Raw genomic sequence first — 22,366 nt, 5'->3', positions numbered from 1 at the left:
GGACCAAGCCCCGCATCGGGCTCCCTGGTCAGTGGGAAGCCTGCTTCTCCCTCTCCCTTGCCTGCCACTCCCCCTGCTTGTGCTGTCAAATAAATAAAATCTTTAAAAAAAAAAATTACTTGAATTGCTTGTGCAAGGGGCAGTTTTGGGCTTTACTCTCAAGATTATGATTTAGTAGATCTGATGTAGTGTCCAAGGATCACACTTTTTTTTTTAAAGATTTTATTTATTTATTTGACAGAGACACAACGAGAGAGGGAACACAAACAGGGGGAGTGGGAGAGGGAGAAGCAGGCTTCCCACAGAGCAGGGAGCCCGATGCGGGGCTCGATCCCAGGACCCTGGGACCATGACCTGAGCCAAAGGCAGACGCTTAATGACTGAGCCACCCAGACGCCCCTAAGGATCACAGTTTTGAGAACCTGTGACCTACAAGATAATAAAAGTTCAAACCCCTTAACATGGAATTCAAGACCTCCTATAATCTATTCTTTGCCTACTTCTCTAGCATTATTGAACTAGTTATTTAAGAACTGGTGCAAGTCCATGCCTTGGGTTTTTGTCTATCTTGTTCCCACTACATGAACCCTCTCTCCCTCATTTATGTGGTACTCTCCCAGTCCTTTAAAATGCCTATGTGTTACTGCTGCAGTGAAGTCCTCCCTGACACTGCAGCTTCCAAAGTTGATGATGCTTTTCTGTGTCACCTCTGTACCTTGTATGTACTTCCTTTCTGAACACCCTTGTGTTATGATTATTGATTTACTTACATGCCTTCAATTAATCAACTCTAGATATCACTATCTCTGGCACCCAGCAGTGTCCAGGACATAGTAACTACTCAGGAAATAGAAATGGGGGAGGGGTACTGGTGGTGATGATTTGATAGGGAGGGGAGAAGCTTAAGGAACATAACATGGAATCAGAGTAAACAGGATGAGGAACACTTCCATCACGCTCATGCCTGTGAACTATTTTCCTCTACTTACCTACCTTAAGCCACCCTAACAACTGGTCAAGCATCTTCCTTCCTTTTCTTGTATTCAAAGTTCACCCAGCTGATCTTTTGCTATATACCGTTTTTCCACACACCATTTAATTTCCCAGTATATAATCACCAAAAGGCCATCCTTTACTGAGTATGCATCTCCTATCACTAAACAAAGATGATATCCTTTCTCTCACATGATCCATAATAGCATACACAGGTCACTGGTAATTTTTCTCTTCCCCATATGAATGTGGCACCTATAAAGGGCGGCTGAAATGAGTAGCAGCATGTTGAACTGCAGACTTTTATCTCCCTGATGCTGTTGTATCTGAAAAGAGAGGGGGGCACTTCCTAATTCCTATAGCCAAAACTAGTTATTTCTTATCCTCATTCATTTTGCCAGCCTGGCCTCTGGTCCTCCTGTACCACTCTGTTCAGGTCATAGCCGAGACAGGTCAAACTAGAGGGGGTGGGGGTGGGATCAGCTCACAAGAGTAGTCTGTTATCTCTAATCAGTTATCTGGGCTGCTTTTCAGTGACAGAACCAACTTGGAGCCATTTTGATGAGACATCTTTGTGCCAAGACCACCCATTTTGCTCTTAACTGTCAAGTAACCTCATCGAGATGTTTATTAGTCAAGGGTGCCTGGGTGGCTCAGTGAAACGTCTGCCTTTGGCTCAAGTCATGATCCCGGGTCCTGAGATCAAGCCCCGAGTTGGGCTACCTGCTCAGCAGGTAGTCTGTTTCTCCCTCTCCCTCATGCCCTTCCCCACCACTCATGTATTCTCTCTCACTCTCGCAAATAAGTGAAATCTTAAAAAAGAAAAAAAAAGATGTTTATTAATCAAAAGAAACCCTATTTTTAAGACCCTAAGGAAAGAATATGGAAATGGCAACTTTCCTGCCCTCCTTCAGTCCAAGAACTACCATATTTAGGCTGAACCATTTACGAAACCGATATACTGTGGTTACCTTGCTATTTTTCCAATATACCAAAATTGTTCCCACCTTAGGCCACTGCCCTTGCTATTACTGAATACTCCCCAAAGCTATTTCTATGGCTCAGTCTTGCTTCTTTGCTTTGCTCAGAAATTATCTTCTCAAAGATGCCTTCTAGCAATGCCACTCCTAGTACTTTCTATTTCCCTTGCCCCAATTTTTTTGCTCTTTACCACTTATTATTACTACCAGGAGACATTATATATAAATTTATTTATGGCACATTTTTGCACCCCCCCACATTCTAAGTTCTACGAGGGTAGGGTCTTTGCATTTCTTAGTCACTGCTATCTATATCCCCAGTGCCTAACATGGTGCCTGGTGGTCAACATGCGTTTGCTGAATAGCTGAATAGACTCAGACTTATTGCCAAATTACATAACTTAAAAAAAAAAAGTACATACATCAAAATACTTATGGAAACAATGGTTAATTTAAACAGAGCATTCACCTTGGGTAGCTGCGTATATACCCCTAGCCCTCATCATGCTGCCTTTGCTGCAAACCTGTTGGGAACTCTTCTGCAAGAATTGTTTTCAGAGCCAGTTTATGAATTACATCATTGGTCTTTTTACTTCATAAGTCATATTGTGTTTCACCAAAAAGTTCACAGTGTAAAAAAGCCAAACCAAGCACAGAAAACATATGAGAATATATTTCAGGCTCTCAAGACAAGGCCTCAGAAGCTTAGATGACTAGTGACATCAATTGACGAAGATCACCTCTCGAGAATACGGACATGGACTGAAAAGGGTTAATGCTCACAAACATAGAGGTTCTGGAATTTGAAATTAAAAACACATTTTAGGCACAGATCAAATTATCGGGGGACAAAGAGGTAACTTCTTCTATTTCACTTCAGCTTATAACTCCAAACATGCCGCTGTAGGTGAGCTGCTGCCCAGACTGCATCCAAGATCGTTTAGCTGAGGACTTGCCCATTCTTCTAGTCACTTGGGATCTTCAGCCTGCCCATACTCCAGCCCACATGGCATTTGCACTCATCTTCTCCCACTGGTCCAGCCATACACCTTCTTCCTGAGTGCAGGTACTCTAAAGACTTTGTCTTAAAAAGTATCACTTCAAACAGCTAACAGTTAAAGGAAAATCTTAAGAGGCAAAAGAAATGAAAGAACAGGGAAAACGACAGCAATATCCTCTGAGTTTCAGGACAGTAGCTTATTCATAGGTATTTTTAAATGTCATTGGGCAGAACAAAACACTGAGTTCCTATTTCTCAGAAATGCTTCCTCCCAGGATGCAACAAAGAGAGTCCCAGCCAGGACTATAAGCCACTCTTTGCCCCAAGTATTCCAATACTATTAACCAGCCAAAGAGAAAGAGAATGGGCGCTGTCAGGCACTGATCTCCCTTTCTGTAGCACGAAGGCCAACTGAGGACTGAAGATAATGAAAGGACTGGAAGGAAAGTAGACACACCAAAGATACGGTGTCAAGTGATATATGAGATGTGTTCATAAATGAATGAGTTATTCCAGAGCCATACAAACAAATCAATCTCTTTACTGGAGAGGCACACCTCTCGTCCTGTGTATTATTCAAATGTACTAACACATGAAAGATCACATCACCTTGTTTGTGGATACATTTAATATCCCTTACCCTTCCCATCTTTCAAAACATAATAGTATACAAAATATAAAATATCTTAAATATTTATAAAAATCGCAAGAAAAAAATAGAACGTATGAAAATATTTTTATCTGAGTTCTCCCTCATTGTTGAGAGGCAGCTTAGTTTGCCTTGAGTTCATAACTGTTGAGTGGGTAGGAGTATGCCCTGCCTAATACTATTCTGTCCCGGAGAAGTTTAAATAAAACATAGTAGTTGCAGAAGAGGATGAGAGCCATGGAAAGTGTGTGGTTCCACTTCTCCGACCGCAGCAAGGAATAGAGCTGGTAGAAGACGACACTGCCCTCGATAAGGATGAGCAGATTTAACAGCCTTAATGGACGATGAAATAGGAACTGTAAGGAAGTTGAAAAGCAAAACGTTATTTCATAGAAAGGTAAAGACTGTAGTTATTCTCACATTTTTCTCCTAAAACAATTTCATATTTACAGGTTCCTGTGTGCAGTAACATATGGATCTGCTTACTGAACATCAATCAGGCTATTTCTTGCTGTAGAGACCCAAACCTTCTCCTTTTTGCTCAAGGAATAATGAAATAAATTTTATTTCAATGCCCTGAGATATGAGAAAGGATCCCACCCAAAAGAACTGCCTCTAAACATTTTTCTTAAAATTATATCTTGGCTATATATTTTTTTTGAGATAATCGAAAGTACATTTATCTAAGACAGGGACTGGATAAATTGACTGAATGGAAAATATTTTATTTATTTTTTTTTAAAAAAAGATTTTATTTATTTATTTTAGAGAGAGAGAGAATGAGAGATAGAGAGCACGAGAGGGAAGAGGGTCAGAGGGAGAAGCAGACTCCCTACTGAGCAGGGAGCCCGGTGCGGGACTCGATCCCGGGACTCCAGGATCATGACCCGAGCCGAAGGCAGTCGCCTAACCAACTGAGCCACCCAGGCACCCTGAATGGAAAATATTTTAGACTTCGCAAGTCAAGAGGCAAAAATTAAAGATATTATATAGGTACTTAAAGCCATTTAAAAGGAAGCATTTAAAAAAGTAAAAATCATTGTTAGTCTGTGGGCTGATCTAAGACATAAACACACTAGACATGTCTGGGGGGGAGGGGAAGTCTTACAAGTGGAAATATCAAAACAATAATTTCTTAATTTTCCCTTAAACCGTTCACCCACCATCATCACTGACTCAAATCCTCTACACCATGTATTTCTGCTGGGTTTTTTTCTGGATATTAAGAAGTAGGGTACACTGACAGGACAATGAGGAAGGAAGGAAAAATTCATCAGAATTAGAGTTTGGCTAAAAACAGGACTGCTCACTGTTTTCATTCCACCAAATTCTTCACTCTAAGAGGCTAAATCCTGGTTTACTAATAAAAACATATTATGAATAGAAAGACAGAAGGTTGCAAACTGTGACAATGGTAGCATATCAGATCTAAATAAACTAATTTAGACCTCAAGGTTCAAATCTGAGAATAAAGCCAAATCATCATGACAGCTCCAAAAGGTAGCAAGATTCTTCGGGTCCTTCTTTGAGAGGAAGAAAATGTTTAACCTGGGTTATAGTATATGATACCCAGTAATATCATGTATAAAATTGGCTCAGAATTAATATTCCAAAAGGACTCAGGCAATGGGAGTTTCTGCGACAATTATAATATTTAAAATTAAATGTGCCAGTAAGCTATAAACTGAATGAGTAGAAAGGTGAGGAAAAGTTTTAACTTCTAACAGCTATAGGTAGTCGGCACATTTTAAATGAGTGTTCTCAAACTTCAGTGTGCCTAAGAATCATTTCAAATAGGTAAATGCTGCAAATTCCTGGAATCCTTCAGACATTCTGATTCAGCTGGGGTAGGGACCCTGAATTACTTTATAAAGAGTGAGCCAGGTGATTTAAATGCAAGTGGCCCAAGGACCACTTGGACAAAACACTGATTTACCTGTTCGGTCATGCAAAATCAGTAATAAGTTAATTTTCTTAATCCTTATTCTTTGGATTTCACCTGATTCTTCAGCAATCCAACACACTAGCAAGGAAAATACTTATTTTTCAAGCAGAAAACTCCAATAAAACATCTGGTTATTATAGGTTTCTTGAGGCGACTGCAAGGGCCAACAGAAGTCATTAACGGCCTATGGAATACACCTGACTGAATTAAATATTCTGTGTAGAAACCAAATGCTTATGTGGTTGTGACTTAAGTCGGCTCCTCCCTAGTTTCCTCATTCAAGGGCCTCTCACCTGCCCCATGCTCCTCCCAGCCCCCACCCTGTCCTCCCCTACCCACCCCCATTGTATTTACAAACATCCAGCCCTATGTGAAACTCCCAGTATTTAACTGCAAGGCCCTTAGCAGCAAACACCTGCAGAACCAGAACACCCATGTACCTTCACAGGGAACTGAGAGGGAGGCAGAATGAGATTCAAGTATCTCAAAAAAAGATCTCCAATTCTTTTTTAGACTATAATCTCCATTGAAAGGCAAGGCACTGCACTATGAACAGTCCCCTGCATGCACCTTCTTTTCCCCACTGCGACTGATCAGCTAGCCTTTCCCATATAATAAATACTTCTGCCTCCTAGAGTCAGAATTTCCAGAAAACTGAAAGATCAATAGAACATAATCCAAGGCATAAATTCAAATGGGACAGAAGCTGGGTTTAATGGATGTCTATTGCTTCTTCCTTTTTAACTTGTAAGCCTTTTTCCTTTTAATCCAGGAAAAGGTAAAAGGCCAGAGATCATGGCATTTGTCTTACTTTCAAAAGGGAAGTCAAGGTACTTTAAGGAGGTGATACAAATGACAAATACCAAAAAAACAACAAAAAACACAAAAAAAAAACCCAAACAAAAAATAAACCCAAACCCAATAAAAACAAACAAAACCATTACATTACTACTATACTAATATCACTTAAGGATACATAAACACAATATAATAAGGATACCACTAAACCAAACTATTACAAATAAAAATTATAAGATGAAAAAGGGAAGTCTTAAATAACTGCCTACTTGTTTTAGGTAATACCAGACATGACAAATCCCAATAGGACTTTTAAGCTGTTGGAGCTGGGACAATGCTAGCTGGTACCTGATCTTCAAACTGCCTTTCTGAATATATTTCCAAAAGACAAGGGCCATTATTATAGTAATAGTAATAATTATTACAGTGTGCCACACACTGTGCTAGGTGCTTACACATAGTGGCCTCCTAACACTTAGCACTAAGTTTATGTTTGAAAATAAATAAGTGGTACTTGCATAAAAGCGGGCATGGGATACATCTGAAGGCACTGCCACGTTGTAAGGCCCCATGGCTCTATATAAGCATCTGCTGTGTCGCACCAGCACCCCTTGAGGCCATATTGTATTTTCTGACCAACTAAGGGAGAAAGAAATGCAATGTTAGCATATTGGCAATTACAGATAAGACAGTGTCTGGCAAGGCCAACTACATTTCTATGGAAGGGATTAAGTATTCAAGGCTTCATCTGCCTGAATTCTGAGAATACATTGTATAGTCAAACTGGAAAGAGTTAGGAAGGATTTGTTATCATAACTTCATTGCTATATAGTAGAGAGGCTGCAAAGTGATACAGTTAACTCAGGGTCAAAGGACTTATGAGGCTTTGGAGAATGAGCAGAAGTTAATGTGTAAGGCATCTATGAGCCAGAAAATCAAGCGTTAAGTAAGTGGACTGTCATCTCAATCCCAAGTGAGCAAAATCTACTGATGGAAATGCTAGAGAGAACAAACAAGAGAAAGTGGACTGTAGTGAGAATAGTGGAGAAATGAACACACTGTCAAATCAGCATGACATCTACTGTAGACCTACATCCCAGAAAGCTATAGAAAATCAAGCTATTTGTCACATACTTCAAATGCCTCATATATGCGTGAAGATATACAGAACACAGAGACACACAAGGTAATGACACACAGACTTTACTTTTTACCGCTTTCTTGGTTTATTTTTATAGAAGTTTCTCTAGGAAAAAGAAGTTATGGAAGAAGCTTCATTGTTTCCAGCACCAATGTAATGGAGTTGGGGTGGGGTTGGGGATCTTCAGGTTAAGCTTTTTAAAAAAATCTAAGTTAATTCATCTCTTCCTGATTTTGGAAAGGTTAGTTTCCTAGGGTAAGAACTGGGACATTTTAGGTATGTTAAAAAAAAAAAAAGGAAAAGAAAAAAGTCTAGCACCCTGAAGCTTTCCCAGTTCAGAAAATGTTCCGTCGGCCTTGCTCACACTTACCAGCATTAAAGTGATGATACACCTCATGGCCATGTGCCATCAAGGAGCCTGAAGATGTACAGTACTAGTACTGTGGATTGTATTTTCAATTTTTATTGAAATTTGTCCTTTGCCCACAGTCGGGTTTCTTTTCAGCCTGGCCCAATCTCTTTCAGTTCCTGGGCTTGAAGGCCTGTGCTAATCTGTATCAGACATCAAGGCAGATAATTGAAGGGAGGACTCTGAGGGGGAGAGGGGAAGGGCAAGTCCCCTCAATCTGTCCCACTTCATTAGGAAAGAATTTCTAGGTGATGAAATTTGTGAAATGTTCCAATTATAAAAGGGAGGAAGATGAAGGTCCAGGTCTGACAGGAAGGTATGGTGAAGGGCTCAGAAGTGAGAGAACAAAAGGGTTCTAAAGTTACCCATTTTGGATCACAGGGACCATGCAGAGAAATGACTGATAAGGGGACACAATGAGAGGAATACTCAGAGAGAACTCAATTAGGGACAGTTTTCATTTAAATATGGGAAAAGCAGGGAAACATTCACTAACGAGTTTAGGAAAAAAGATAAAAAATGCAAGCAAGGAAAACTACTAGAACAAATTTGCATTTATTAGAAAGAAAAGATGAGAGAAGCAAATTCTAGCTGCCTGAGTGTAAGATGATTAGCTAGCAACTATTTAGCTGTGGCAATGAGGAGGAGAAGATGAATCTTACAGGCTTCCAAAGAGAATTAAAAATATATCATGACTCTGTGAATTTGGGCAAAGGGTTAAGACTGAAAGAAAACTCCAATATTACAGCTTGGGAAACAAATTACACACTCCAGGTGACCGAGCAGCTGACAGGTAGGAGGCATTTAAGGAGGGACTGGGGATGGTGGTGGGAATGAGTTAATGTCCCCTGTGTTCAGTTTAGAGTGATGACAAGCATCCACGTAGACAAAAAACTAAAAATTAAATGTTCAAAAGCCAAGAACAAGAATGACATACAAAGCAAATAAACATGATCAGCAGCATGTAGAAGGTGTTATATGGTTTTACCCTCTAGGCTACTCACATGTGCTGTGGAGCATTGCTGTAGGACCCATGTTCAAGCTTCTGCCACTTGCCCAGGTGAGCAGCTGATTTATGTAGCAAATCACAGTATTTGGATGGCAGCAGTTGTGTGGTGAGCATGACAAAAGCATTGATCCACACCATAATGAGGTGCTCACATGACCAGCGCATGTCATAGTACTGGGTACTCTGGAAAAGATCAGAAAAGGGAGAAATGATCTATGCACTGTTAAGCAAGAAGGTAGGGATGGGTGCGTGTACATATGCCCTGCAGACAGATGCCACACTGAGTCACACATGCACTGGTTGTCCTGCTGTCCGTGCAGAAAGTTCAAGAGCAGAGTCCTCCAAAATCCTTCAACCTGACTTTCTGGCTGTATGAATTAGGGTTGGGAGGGAGAGGCAATTATATTTTAAGTGCTTCCTTTCTAGAAGAGGTGAGTGCCCTCTGTAAATGACCACTCCGGCTGCAGATGTGCTTCTCAGTGGGTGAAGAAAGGGTACTAAAATGTCCCAAAAGATTTTGGGCTGAAGTGACATCCAGACCATTTTTCTTTTCTACTGAAGTAAATTGAAATTTAGATAAAGGTTAGATTAAATTCAAGGAAAGTCCTGATTAACCATGTTAAGATCAACTACAGTAGGCTGAACTGTATTAAAACCTCAATCCTCTTAAGCTACTACATACTGATTCTATTATAAACACAAATTTTATTTTTCCCAGAAACTGGAAAAAAAAAAAAAATTTAAAAAAGGAAAAAAAAGAGGGGACCACCACGGGTGCATCACATATATGGAAATACCTATCCGCCAACCAGGAGCGGTATTAGTGCACTCCAGATGCAGCCGAACTCCACCATCCAGGCTGCCAAAGGGGAGACAGAGAAAAGGGGGATTAAATAAGAAATACCCAGTTTATGTCATTCACACACAAATTCAGGAAGCACATAAAAGGAACCACTTACCTTCACAAAACACAGGGGGAGAAATGCAACATAGTAGGCACTGAAGAGGGAGTTGAAGAGAACTTCCTTGATTCTGTGGTTGAAATCCGCTTTTAGACATTCAACTTCATTGCGAATGAGGTCTGGAGATAGGGGGCAGCTGTGTGTGGGGATGGGCGTGGCATTATTAAACTGTTCTTTTAGAGACTCCAGCAATAAGGAGAGGAAGTCTTTGGATTTGGCCAAGCCACCCACAGTTGAGGCACTTTCTTCTACCGCCTGGTGCTGAACCACATAATTATAGTCTGTGAGAAGAAGATGAGCTCTACTATCTTGGTGGAAACAGCAGAGTGGAACATAAACACCAAACCTGTAGAAGACGGTAAATATGAAAATGAGACCACAGATGCCACCTAAGATCAAAGCTGATAACTATGTTAGTAAAATAGTCATGATTCACGAGAATGAACTTAAGAGAACAGGGACTCTGCTGACAGTAAATTCATTACTGGGGAAGTTCTTTAATTTCTTCACACAAAGGCAATATACATTCATTGGAGAATAGAAGACTACAGAAAATCACAATGACAAAATAGAAAACACCAAAAAATGATCACTTTTATAATTTTTACAACTGGGTGCACAGACTTCATACTTTTTTTTTTTATGTTTAGCCTCATACAGTATAAACTGTTTTGTAACTTTGAGTGTGTGTTTATGTATGCGTATCTATTTTGAGCATTTTTTTCATGTCATTACATATTTTTTCTATAACAATTTTTAAAGATACTATAGTATTCTCATAGAGATGTACCATAATTGACTCATTTCTCTCTTGTTGGAAACATAGGTGGTTTCTTACTTTGCATTACCATAAATATGAATGTATGGATAAGATCCTACATGATCTTTGTGTGCATCTGGTAATTTTCAAATGGTGCGCCCTTCACTTCCAACTTCCCCTTCTCAGTGAGGGGCTCCCCTGCCTCCCCACTACATCACCCACCCCAGTCCTACAGGCCCTCTCAGTTCCCCCTGCCTGGTTATTTTTCTTCACAGATCTTACCACTCATATATTTACATACTTTTCAGGTTTTTTATTTGGGTGGGGGTGTTTTGTTCTTCTTTTTTGGTCTATCTTCCCCCTCACTACAATATTAAGTTCTGTGTACCAGAGATTTGGGTCTACTTAATTCACTGCTATTTCCTTGATGTCTAAAATAGTGGCTGAAACATACTAGGCACTCAATAAATATTTGATGAATTAATGAAACAAATTCTAGAAGTACAATAAAAAAATTTCTAGAAGTAGAGTAACTTGGTTAAAGGACTGGATATTTTTGAGACTTTTCATAACTTCTTACAGTCATTTCAACCTTGGTTCCTTAAAACTTTTTAAAAATACTTTCCCCAATCCTCATTAAGTAATGTCCACATTGTGATTTACATATTGTAAATAAAATGGTCATTTCACTGGCATAAATTCAGATATGAAAAACAGCAATTACAAAGATATCCTATTTAGTTATGTATTTTATAAAAATATTAACAAATTCACCTATTCCTAGTTTTCTCTAGAGGGAGAAAGAATGAGCTTGTTACAAAGTAAGAGGATGGTTAGCAGCTCCATGATCCACCATGAATGTGCCCTGGAGTAGTAGTGTGGGAAGGAGTAAATGAAGAAGCAACCGGCAGAACTCACACATATGCAAAACTGTGAAGGCCAGAGAAACCTGTCAATATTGCTGGAAACACAAGCTGCACATATAGAGGTGAGACGAGAGGCTAGGGTGTGTGGCAGATTGCAAGGATGGCCCCATTTCTTAACCCTTCCTGTAGTCTTACTACACAGCCCTCATTCTGTGTGTGAAGTGACCCTGCCCTAGCCCCACAATGGGCTCAACAATGTGACCTGTTCTGGCCCATGGAATGTCAGCAAACACGATGTGATCAGAAGCTTAAAATGGGCTTGCACGCTGGGGCTTGCTTTCATTCCATTCGATCAATTTCATGTGTCCATACCTAGCCTGCCAGAGCATGAGAGACACTTAGAGCAGAGCTGAGTTGTCCTGGTTACTTAAACTGACAGCTAGTCAATCCCACAAGGGTGACTGAACCCAGCTAAGATCAGGAGCGCTTCTTGACTTCCGGCTGACTCCAACGCATGCACAATAAATACACATTGTGGAATGCTACCATGGTTTTGCAGCTGTTTGTTACAGCATTATATGGCAATAGATAACTGATACAGGGTAGAATGAGAGAAACTAGAAAGGTAGCATCAAAGGCTTAGACTTTGGAGGGCTCTGTAAGGTAAAAGGGGGTAAAGGAAATGACTCATTAAAGAATTTTAAAGAGGGTTAGTGACATGATTCAACTTCCATTCTGAAAATCATTACGGCTACAATAAAAAATGGAAAGAAGGAGAGCAAGAATGGGTTACCAGAAGACCAGATGGAAGTTTAGAATGTAACAGCAGAGGTTACAGAGAGCAGTGGATAGATTCAAGATAAATATAAGAGCTACAACCATTAGTCACTGGACTAATCTAAACTGAGAAGCTAGCTGAGAATCAAGTTAAAAAAAAAAAAGGCAGTAAAGAGTCCCTTTTTTAACCTATGAATAAACAAGAAAATAAAGATGTAGTTATTGCCACTGTCTAGTATGTTAAACTTCTTATAATTATTTTTTAATTTAAGTTAGGTGAAAGATTATTCAACTTTTAAAAAGTGAAGAAGGCAAATATATTTAAACATAAAATCTGTTTAAATTACATGCTTCTTTCATTGTTTTACAGGGGCGTGGGGAACCTTCAAAATTAAGTTTCTTTATATTCTACTGAAATGAACAAGTTTGCTACCCATTTTGACATGGTAATTCTTTTAAACCTGCCCAAAATATTGCTTGATATATCCATAATTAGCCTTTCAAATCAAATGCAGTTAAACCCAACTGATTAAACCAGCTATTGCTGAGAAATAGAATAATGAAATCATTTGAAGTTGAAGTAGGTGAAGTATTAGTCTAGACATACAGAAACAACTGATGTAAAATATATGCCTTGTAATAAATATGAATCATGGAAAATGTTTATAATATAGAGTTCATTTTGTAGGGAAAAGGGTAATACTAATGAACTGAGTTGATTGCCTTAAATAATTAAACAGTATAACTAGAAAAATAAATAAGTAAACAGTATAATTAGACCCACCATAGGACAACCAATAGAAAGACTCTTCCTGCCATCCCTGCATAACCTCTAATTATGCCTTGATTTTATACTATGTAACTACCCATATAAATCCATGCTTACACTTCAGCACCATAAATGGTTATATAAAGCAATGATTCTCAAGCTTGAGTAAGCATCAGAATCATCTGGAGGGCCTGTTAAAAGACAAATTGCTGGGTCCTACCTTCTGGAGTTTCTGTTTCAGTAGGTTTGGGGTGGATCTGAGAATTTCTATTTCTAAAAAATTTCCAGGTGATGCTGATGCTGCTGTTCTGAGAACCACACTTTGAGAACTACTGATTACAGAGTAATGGTGCAGACAAGAACGCTGGAATCAAAAAGACCTGAGTCTTTCTAATTGTCTGACCACAGGAAAGGTTTTTAGTCTCTTAATCTGTCTTTACCTGTGGCAAGGCCTGCTAATTGTCTGCCAAGAGCCACTGTTCTCCTGCTCTTCCACTGCAATAGAATTTTTAGTTGAGATACAGCTGTTCTACTAAAGACAAATTTCCAACCTCCCTCATAGTCTATCCTGTTAGGGAAGGTGGAGCAAAAAAGAGAGCAGAAGCCTGGCTCCCAACACCTTGGAAGCTAGCTGCCACAGCTATCCAAGATGATTTACACACAGACTATACAGAAGAGAGAAATAAACTTCTAACTTTTTAAAGCCACTAGTACTTTGGAACTGTTATGTCAGACTAAATACACAGCCTCCTGGGTTATGGGATGATTTCATGAGGTGATGTTTATAAACATCTAGCCCAGCAGCTAGCACATAACAGCAATAAGTGGTAGCTATCTACTAACATCCAATGAAGAAAGTATTAGCCCAAGGTATACAAGTTAAACTATTCAGAAGAGTTTAAAAGCCAGTATGTATAATAAGATACAACTATACACTCATCACAATGGCTAGAATTTAAAAAACAGAAAACATCAAATGCTGATAAAAATGTGGAGCAACCAGAATGCTTATAGAATTGATGGAAGGTGGGCGCCTGGGTGGCTCAGTCGTTAAGTGTCTGCCTTCGGCTCAGGTCATGATCCCAGGGTCCTAGGATCGGGTCCCACATCAGGCTCCCTGTTCCGCGGGAAGCCTGCTTCTCCCTCTCCCACTCCCCCTGCTTGTGTTCCTGCTCTCGCTGTCTCTGTCAAATAAATAAATAAAATCTTTAAAAAAAAAGAATTTATGGGAGGATAAAATGATACTTCTTTGGGAAAAGGTCTGGTAGATTCTTATAAAACTAAACATATTCCTCCTACCTTATGGCTTAGCAAGGCTTCTCCTAGGTATTTCTTTGAAGAGAATGAAAACATTTCTTCACAAAAAAAGACTTGTATAAGAATGTGCCTAACGGTTTTATTTTTAGTTAATAGCCCCAAACTGGAAACAACCCAGATATTCAACAGGAGACTAAACAAACTATAGTATATTCATATATGAAACGTTACAGACATATGTAACCACGTGGAGGATTCTCAAAAACAACATGCTGAATGAGAGAAGGCTTATACAAAAGTGTATATACCTTATAATTCCATTTATATGAAATTCTAGAACTGGTAAACTAATCTATGGTGGAAAAAAAATCAAAACAGTTGATTACCTCTGGGAAGTGGGGGGTGGGGTTTGATTGGAAAGAGGCATGAAGGAACCTCTGGAATAATGGTCATGTTCCACATTGGGATACAGGTTTGACTTACAGGTATATGCATTTCTCAAGACTCAGCAAATGTATACCAGATTTGTGAATTTTATTTTATATAATGAATTTTACCTCAAAAGGAAAACTGTAAGCAAATATCAAACTCTAGTTATTGATACGCACATGCTGACATATTTTGGAGGAAGTGAACTGAGGTCTGCAATTTAACTTTCAAATGTACCAAAAAAAGATGGACTGATGGATGGACAGAGGAATAGCTGGACAGTTATGTGTCACGCAAATATAGTAAAATATTAATGAATGGAATCTAGGTGGGGTAACAGGTGCTTGCTGAAAAATTCTTTCAATCTCATGTTGTTTAAAATTTCCATAATAAAATGCTGGTCAAAAAAAGTACTTAAGTCCACAGGGCTTGAGTATGGGGTATTTCTGTTACGTGAACCCAAAGATCAAAATAATCTGACCAAAAGACTAAGATTGATGAGCCAGCTCATTCAACTAACATTACCTATCATTTGTGCCAATATAGGCAGTACTTGGGCGCCTTATTTGATGAAGAGAGCCAATTAAAATATTCTCCACTGGTAGAATAGCCAGACCTCTCCAGTTTCTTGGGACAGTCCTGGTTTATCCCTATTGTCCCAAATGTATCCTAGTGTAGAGAATAAATTATATGGTCACCCTACTCACTGATTTTTCCAATTTTCTGAGCTTTTGGCTTATATTTGAACAATTTCCTCTTTCTCACTTTTATAGGATTGTTTGCTTGACCCAATAATTTCTTTAAAAACTTACTGATAAAATGGTAAAACTGGAGTACTCACGGGTAGCCAAGGAAAAGGAGATTGAGCACTGAATGGCTTCGGAAGAGATTGACGAGGGTCCAACAAAGTACCCATCCACATAAAGTGAGTAGCACCAAGCGAGCTGATATCAGAACCATGTAGTGAATCATAGATGCTGCACCCGCCTTAGTGGCCTGAAAGTTTGGAAGCACCAAAAGGAACATTTTATAAATGGCCTTATTCAAAAGCAATGTGACTCAAGGAATTAAGATTTAGTGGAAATCTGCCCCCCCAATTAAAGGGGGGGAGAAGAAAAACTGCCCGATCCCACCTTATCTTCATTTTTAAAGATTCAGACTTTTCCAGGCAATTTGTTGGTTCCTCCTTGTATTCTCATAGTGTCTCATACAGACGTCCCTTAAGTTCTTATGACATTGTCTAATTTGTTTACACTGGGGATTCTCAAAGTATGGTCCATGAACCACATTCATCAGAATTACTTGGGCTGCTTACTGAACTTGCAAATTCCTACTGCCTTTCCTTACCAAATATAGGGAACAAAACTAAGTCAAGGGACCTATATTTTAATAATCCACCAGGTGATTTTTATGTACATAAAGATACTGAACCATTAATTTACCTGATTTCAGACTAAACTGTAATAGTCTCAATAGTAGCAACAATGTTTTTTCCATTTTCCTTGGGATCCTCCTCCCAATCTATTTGCTGAATTAATGTTTAATGAATTACTGGAGCTTCAAAAAATAATCAGAGCTTCTCTGACAAATCCCTATATAAATAAAAGTTTCTCTTTTGACTTTTGCAAACAGAAATAATGGACAATCACTTCCACTTCTTTATATCACAGCTATTCAAATATTTTTCTTTAATCCCACATTTTAAAGACAGATTAAATATAGTAACGCATACTTGTCTAAATGTGAAGCTCTGCAATGTTATGTTCTTTCAGAATGAACTAGGAAGAGAATGAGCAAAACGCAGGGGAAAATGGCAGATTCCTACAACCTGAAAACAGCAGTGTCAGAATGTAGAAAAGGCAAAAAAAAAAATTATGTAGGGTCAACAGCAATGGGAGGGGATAAGGAGTTTTCAGGTCCTTCATGTATCCATTTCTTAATTTACCCAACATACTACATAGCATATATGACATATACGCAATATATAATACTTATACAGTGACTTATAAATGCGAAGAAGCAATTGAATTAATACTATAAGCCTCAAACCGTGGGGAAGGTTCAAACTGTTCTAACCGCAGGGCAAATAATTGTGTTATCACTCCCCTGATACATACCTCATGCCAATGTACCCTACATGTCAAAGCCTAAGGAAGGCATTTAAGTGGCTGGAATTACTCCATTGTCTCCATTTTCAAAATTAAAAAGGCTGCTCTGCCCAATGTCACCAGAGTAGCAGAGCTTGGACGTATTTATCATTTTTGTCTTATTCCAGAGCCCAAGCTCTTAACCACTATGCTAAGCATGGCAGATGCTATATCGGGTCCTAGGGACACAGTAGTAACCAAGACAAATTAAGAATTCTGTCTTTATGAGGCTGCCCAATTAAGAAAGACAAAAATTAAACTTATATTTACACAAATAATTATTTTTACAATTGTGGTAAGTGCTACAGGAAAAGAGTGGGCTATAAGGGAAAGCAAATAACAAGAGACCCCAACCTAGGGAAGCCTTTCTGAGGAAGTAGTATTTTAGCTGGGATTAAAGAATAAGCAAAAATGAGCCAGGTAAGGAGTAGAAAAATATTCCTAATATTATGTTAACTGAGAAGTATAGTACATATGCACATAAAAATTTATATACCAAATATATCAAAAATATGGCCCTTTCAATAATGAGGTTGTAATTTAAAATTTTTTTCTGCTTTATATTTTAGTGTTTTCCAATTTTTTTTTCCCAATAAAATGTACTACCTTCCTATTTAGAAAACCAGTTTCTTAAAAAGGGAGTTGCAGGGGGTGCCTGGGTGGTTCAGTGGGTTAAGTGACTGTCTTCGGCTCAGGTCATGATCCTGGAGTCCCGGGATCGAGTCCTGCATTGGTCTCCCTGCTCAGCAGGTTCTCTCTCTCTCTTATCCTCGCTCTCTCTTAATCTCTCTCTCTCTTATCCTCGCTCTCATGTTCTCTCCCTCTCTTATCCTCGCTCTCAAATACATAAATAAAATCTTTAAAAAATAATAATAATAAATTTAAAAATAAAAAGGGAGTTGCCTCAGGTTGGTAGAAGAATAGCTGAATTACTTTTTGGTCTTGCGGAGCAAGTCAAGAAGTAGAATTGGCCTGGAGGTGAATAAACAGTCTTATCTAGTTGGAGGTATTCCTTTTGAATAGTATTTAGCATTCTGAATTAATTACCTCCAGCCTCTCCTTAAAAATGATTGGTCTTTCTCAGGATATATAAGCAACTGCCCCTCCCCCCCCAAAAAAGGCAAACATTTTAATGGAAGGAAGGAAAGATGATTTATGATGGGTCTTACCATCTAATTTAGCTTTTTTAGGAAGAGAATCCCTATACAGCTCTTATTTTTAATTTCTGAACAGGTAATATGTTCACCAACACTCAAGATACAAAATGTGCAATAGTGTTTGTTGTGAAATTTCCCTTCTTCTGGTCCTGTTACCAGCCACAACTAGGCAGCCTGTTATTAGTTTGTAGGTCCTTCTAGAGATAATTTATTCATACATAAGCAAATGTATTTTGTTCCTTCTACCCACCTATTCTAAACACTGTTATATACTTTGTTTTTTTTTTTACTTAATATTTTAGTGGTCAGTGCATTTTCATCTTTTTAATGGCTGCATGCTATTCCATTATGTAGATATCCCATAATTATTTAAACATTCTTTCATTCTTCCTCATGGACTTTAAGGTACAGATTTCAGTCTTTGACCAGAAACCTGTTTAAATTTAGCTTAAGTATTTTGTTCTCAGTAAGAATTACAGGTTTCTTTAGAAAACAGCTAACATACTTTTCAACTAAGGTCATGCAAAACTTGTTAAACTACTGTGAAGCCATTAGCAAAAGGAAGAAATGGAGTACATCAAGTTATAGCCCTTGGAGCTCCAAGGTAGAAACTCCAGTTATGAAGGATTTACACATTAGCCGGACATACTAATTTGGCATGTTCAAATACCATTTCTATGTAACTGAAGAGATGAAACGAAATCCTGCTTGTTTTCACATAGAAAAACATAAAACTCCACTGAGTTCCTCTAAAGGAAGAATATAGTGTAATATATCCAAAAGTAAGCACCTACTTTCATGACCTAAATAACAAACTTGGGAGAAATGTGTTTTTTGTTTGTTTTTTAAAGATTTTATTTATTTATCGTCAGAGAGAAAGAGAGAGCACGAGCACAAGCAGAGGGAGAAGCAGGTACCCTGCTGAGTAAGGAACCCCTTGTGGGACATGCCAGGACCCTGGGATCATGACCTGAGCCGAAGGCAGATGCTTAATCGACTGAGCCATCCAGGCATCCCCCTGGGAGAAAAGATTTTAGACAGACTTTCCCCTTGTGAAAAACAGGTGATCCTACTACCAGTGTTTTTCAGTTAACTTCAAATGGCTTTCAGGTTATGACTTAATACGTTCAATTACTCTGTGCTCACAAGAAATAAGGCTCCTGAAAATGAGGGCTTATAAAAAGACTTTTCATGCATGTTTTAGAAGGAAAAAAATTGACTCTCAGTTATCTCTGATTACAGTAACGATTTAAAATTATACACTGAATTATAAACTCCAATATAGGGAGGTAAGGTAATTATTAGCCACTTTAGCTAAGTTAACATTTTTGTTTTTATTTTTATAATCATTTATAGGGCTTAAGATAATAAAATCCTAAGAGAACACATTTACCTCCTCCAATGGAGTTTACAAATAAAGAATCTTACCAATGGCCAGTTCTAGTAACATTTAATTTTAAAAAGATCATATTAATGTCCCAAGTCTTTACCGTCCACTAAGATTCTAATCTTCAAGATTAGTCTTATACAAATTTGATGTTGTCATTTTAAAATTCCAAGTTTTAACAAACTCAAATGTCTCTTGCTAGTAACCCCACAAATGGTACCTAATATTAAGCAAATATTACCTGAAACAAAGTTTTAGATGCAACTCAGCATTTATATATAACTCTTCATATCAACAGTTACTTAAAATTCATTCTATTTTTACTATAACTATCAAAATTAGAAAAATTATACAGAAGAACTCGGAAGCCAGAAATAAGCTCCTATCAAACAAATGAGATTTCTAACAGTTCTCTTGGATTCCAGCACAATGAATTTTAAATCCATTGCAGGAAAACCTTTTAAAAAGAACTAGCACATGGGGGCACCTGGGTGGCTCAGTCGGTTAAGCATATGACTTGGGCTCAGGTCATGATCCCAGGGTCCTGGGACGGGCTGGCGTAGGGCTCCCCGCTCAGCGGGGAGTTGGCTCGCTTTTTGCCCCTCCCCCCCACTCGTGCTCTAATGAATAAAATCTTAAAAAAAAACTAGCATAACTCATATGGAAGTAGAGAAATTAATTTGTAATTGTTTTCAAATTGTATTTGGGCAATTCACATACTCAGCTTGAACCCATTCTAGTAACTAACTCTAGCTACAAGTGATAAAATACAGTGAAATGAGCTATTACCTCTGAGATAAGGGCCCACACCAGCCTCCTTGCAAGCATCACCGTGATGAATGCTGCCAGGTGGTAATCAATGAGATGGAAATTCTGTTAAGAAAAACAAATCACTGCATCAGAAAGAAATATGCATATGTAGCTGGAACTACTACATCAAGAGGTTTGCCCCCTCAGATCTTCCTTACATCACCTTATAGGTACAGACCACAAGAATCTGAACGATCTTAGAGAGACTATCTACCTTCTACTTTCTACTACCTAATTCTACTCCTTTCATGAAAGATTGCTTTAACTTTTCAAATACTATTTTAAACTATCTGGAATGCACTCTCCTTTTTTTGAAAGTTTACTGTGTTGAAAGGAAAATAGAGCTTTGAGTTAAAAAGTGATAGCTGCAGAACTATGGCAAGAATAATTTAGTTAAGGGGCACCTGGGTGGCTCAGTCGGTTAAGTGTCTGCCTTTGGCTCTCAGGTCATGGTCCCAGGGTCCTGGGATCTAGCCCCGGGTCGGGTTGCCTGCTCAGCAGGGAGCCTGCTTTCCCTCTCCCCACCCCGCTTGTGCTCTCTCTCAAATAAATAAAAATCTTAAAAAAATAAAAAAGAGTAATTTACTTAAAATGCCATATTTATAATGAGTGTCAAATTCAATGGATCAGATGAACTCCCAGTGTTCAGGAGTTCCTATTTTTGGTCTCTCTATGCAAGCTTATGTTAATCTAATTGGGCATCTACTGACCTAAACTCCCTACTGGCTGACATGTCTATTACCTTCAATTTAGTCTTTCTTCTTAACTTGATTTAAAAACATGTCTTGGGTCCCTGGGTGGCTCAGTTAGTTAAGCCTCTGCCTTCCACTAAGGTCATGATCCCAGGGTCCTAGGATCCAGTTCTGCATCAGGGAGCCTGATCCCTCCTCCAGTGGGGAGTCTGCTTCTCCCTCTGCCCCTCCGCCTGGCTTGTGCTTGCGCTCTCTCTCTCTCTCTCTCTCGCAAAAAATAAATCTTTAAAAAAAAAAGTCTTATATTTGATCTTTTCCTTCCTAAGAAATGATAGTATTACCTAGATGCTGCATATGGTTCCTTCTAATTCTAAGCCTATATAAATAATAAGCACAATGAAAAATCATTAGCAACAAACAAAATTGGTAGTCATTTTGATGGTCAAAAGGTCTGTAGGTTTCTAGAGTTCTCCTTCCAGACTCAAAAGCTGTATTTCTCAGTTCAGTCAGTAAATATGTACGGGGCATCCACAATGTGTGCCAAGTACTCTTCTCGATACTGAGGATACAGTGCTGAAGAATAACAGACAAGCTTCCTGCTCTCTTGGATCTTATTTTTTACCGCAGTGTGAGAGGGAAAGGGGATGGCAAGGATTACTAGTTGTCTCTTCCGCCATCATAGTCAAATTTAACTGGACACTGACTCCTTGATAACTGGAGGTTCATTCCCTTGCCTCCCTTGCAAAAACTACTTGTAGGTAAGGGATGTGAGGGGAAATGACATGCCCTTAAAGGAAGGAGCTATCTTTCTCCTTTCCTCCTTCTTGCTGGCCAGATGTGCTGACAGGAGTTGGAGCAGCTATCTTGGACCATGGTTTGGAAGAAGCATGTGGGGGGTGGCAGAGCAATGGAAACAAAGAGCATACCACCTGCCTAACTCTTATTTAATAAGGAACTAAGGTTCTACTCTATTTTAGCCATCCTGTTACAGCAGCTAAAGCCGTATCTTTAATAAATTTAAGTGTAAAGTCAATGAAAAGCTGACAAGCAAAAGCATTTTAGCTAGTTACAACTGCTGGTAAGAAACAAAACAATGATAAACAGTAACTGGAAAGGCAGTTGCAGAGCCAATTTAAATTGTTGGTTACGAGGACATCTCTGAGATTGTGGCATTTGGGCTGAGAGCTGAATGACAACAAAGTAACACCCATGGCAAGATCTGAGGGCAGAGAGCCCCAGGCAGAGAGAAAAGGATCACAAAGGCCCTTAAAACAGGGAAATATGTCTGGTGTGTCTGAAAATCAGCAAGAGGGCTGGAATGATGTAATGAGTAACAAAAGACTGAGTTTATAGATATTTTTTCCTAATGAGAAGTCATGGAACTGTTTCATGCAAAGGGTGCCAGGTTCTATTTTAAAACAATCACAGT

At 38.8% G+C, this 22,366-nt stretch overlaps 1 protein-coding gene across 1 annotated transcript in view; it reads right to left on the bottom strand.

The window, feature by feature from the left end:
* Positions 1–2,630: 2,630 nt before the first annotated feature.
* Positions 2,631–22,366, bottom strand: part of TMEM39A (transmembrane protein 39A) — a 30,721-nt gene continuing 10,985 nt past the window's right edge. Inside the window, exons 4-9 of the mRNA XM_027585432.2 lie at positions 20,225–20,308; positions 15,586–15,740; positions 9,884–10,232; positions 8,920–9,107; positions 6,884–7,004; positions 2,631–3,978 (exon numbers count right to left, since the gene is read on the bottom strand). Of these exons, the coding sequence (XP_027441233.1) occupies positions 3,745–3,978; positions 6,884–7,004; positions 8,920–9,107; positions 9,884–10,232; positions 15,586–15,740; positions 20,225–20,308 (1,131 nt within the window). The 3' untranslated portion in view covers positions 2,631–3,744. The remainder of the gene's footprint in view (positions 3,979–6,883; positions 7,005–8,919; positions 9,108–9,883; positions 10,233–15,585; positions 15,741–20,224; positions 20,309–22,366) is intronic.

Source organism: Zalophus californianus, chromosome 1 (assembly GCF_009762305.2).
Source record: "Zalophus californianus isolate mZalCal1 chromosome 1, mZalCal1.pri.v2, whole genome shotgun sequence".
In the NCBI taxonomy this organism is placed as follows: Eukaryota; Metazoa; Chordata; class Mammalia; order Carnivora; family Otariidae; genus Zalophus; species Zalophus californianus.
Note: the sequence above shows the minus strand (reverse complement) of the source record. Positions and strands in the feature narration are given on the sequence as shown.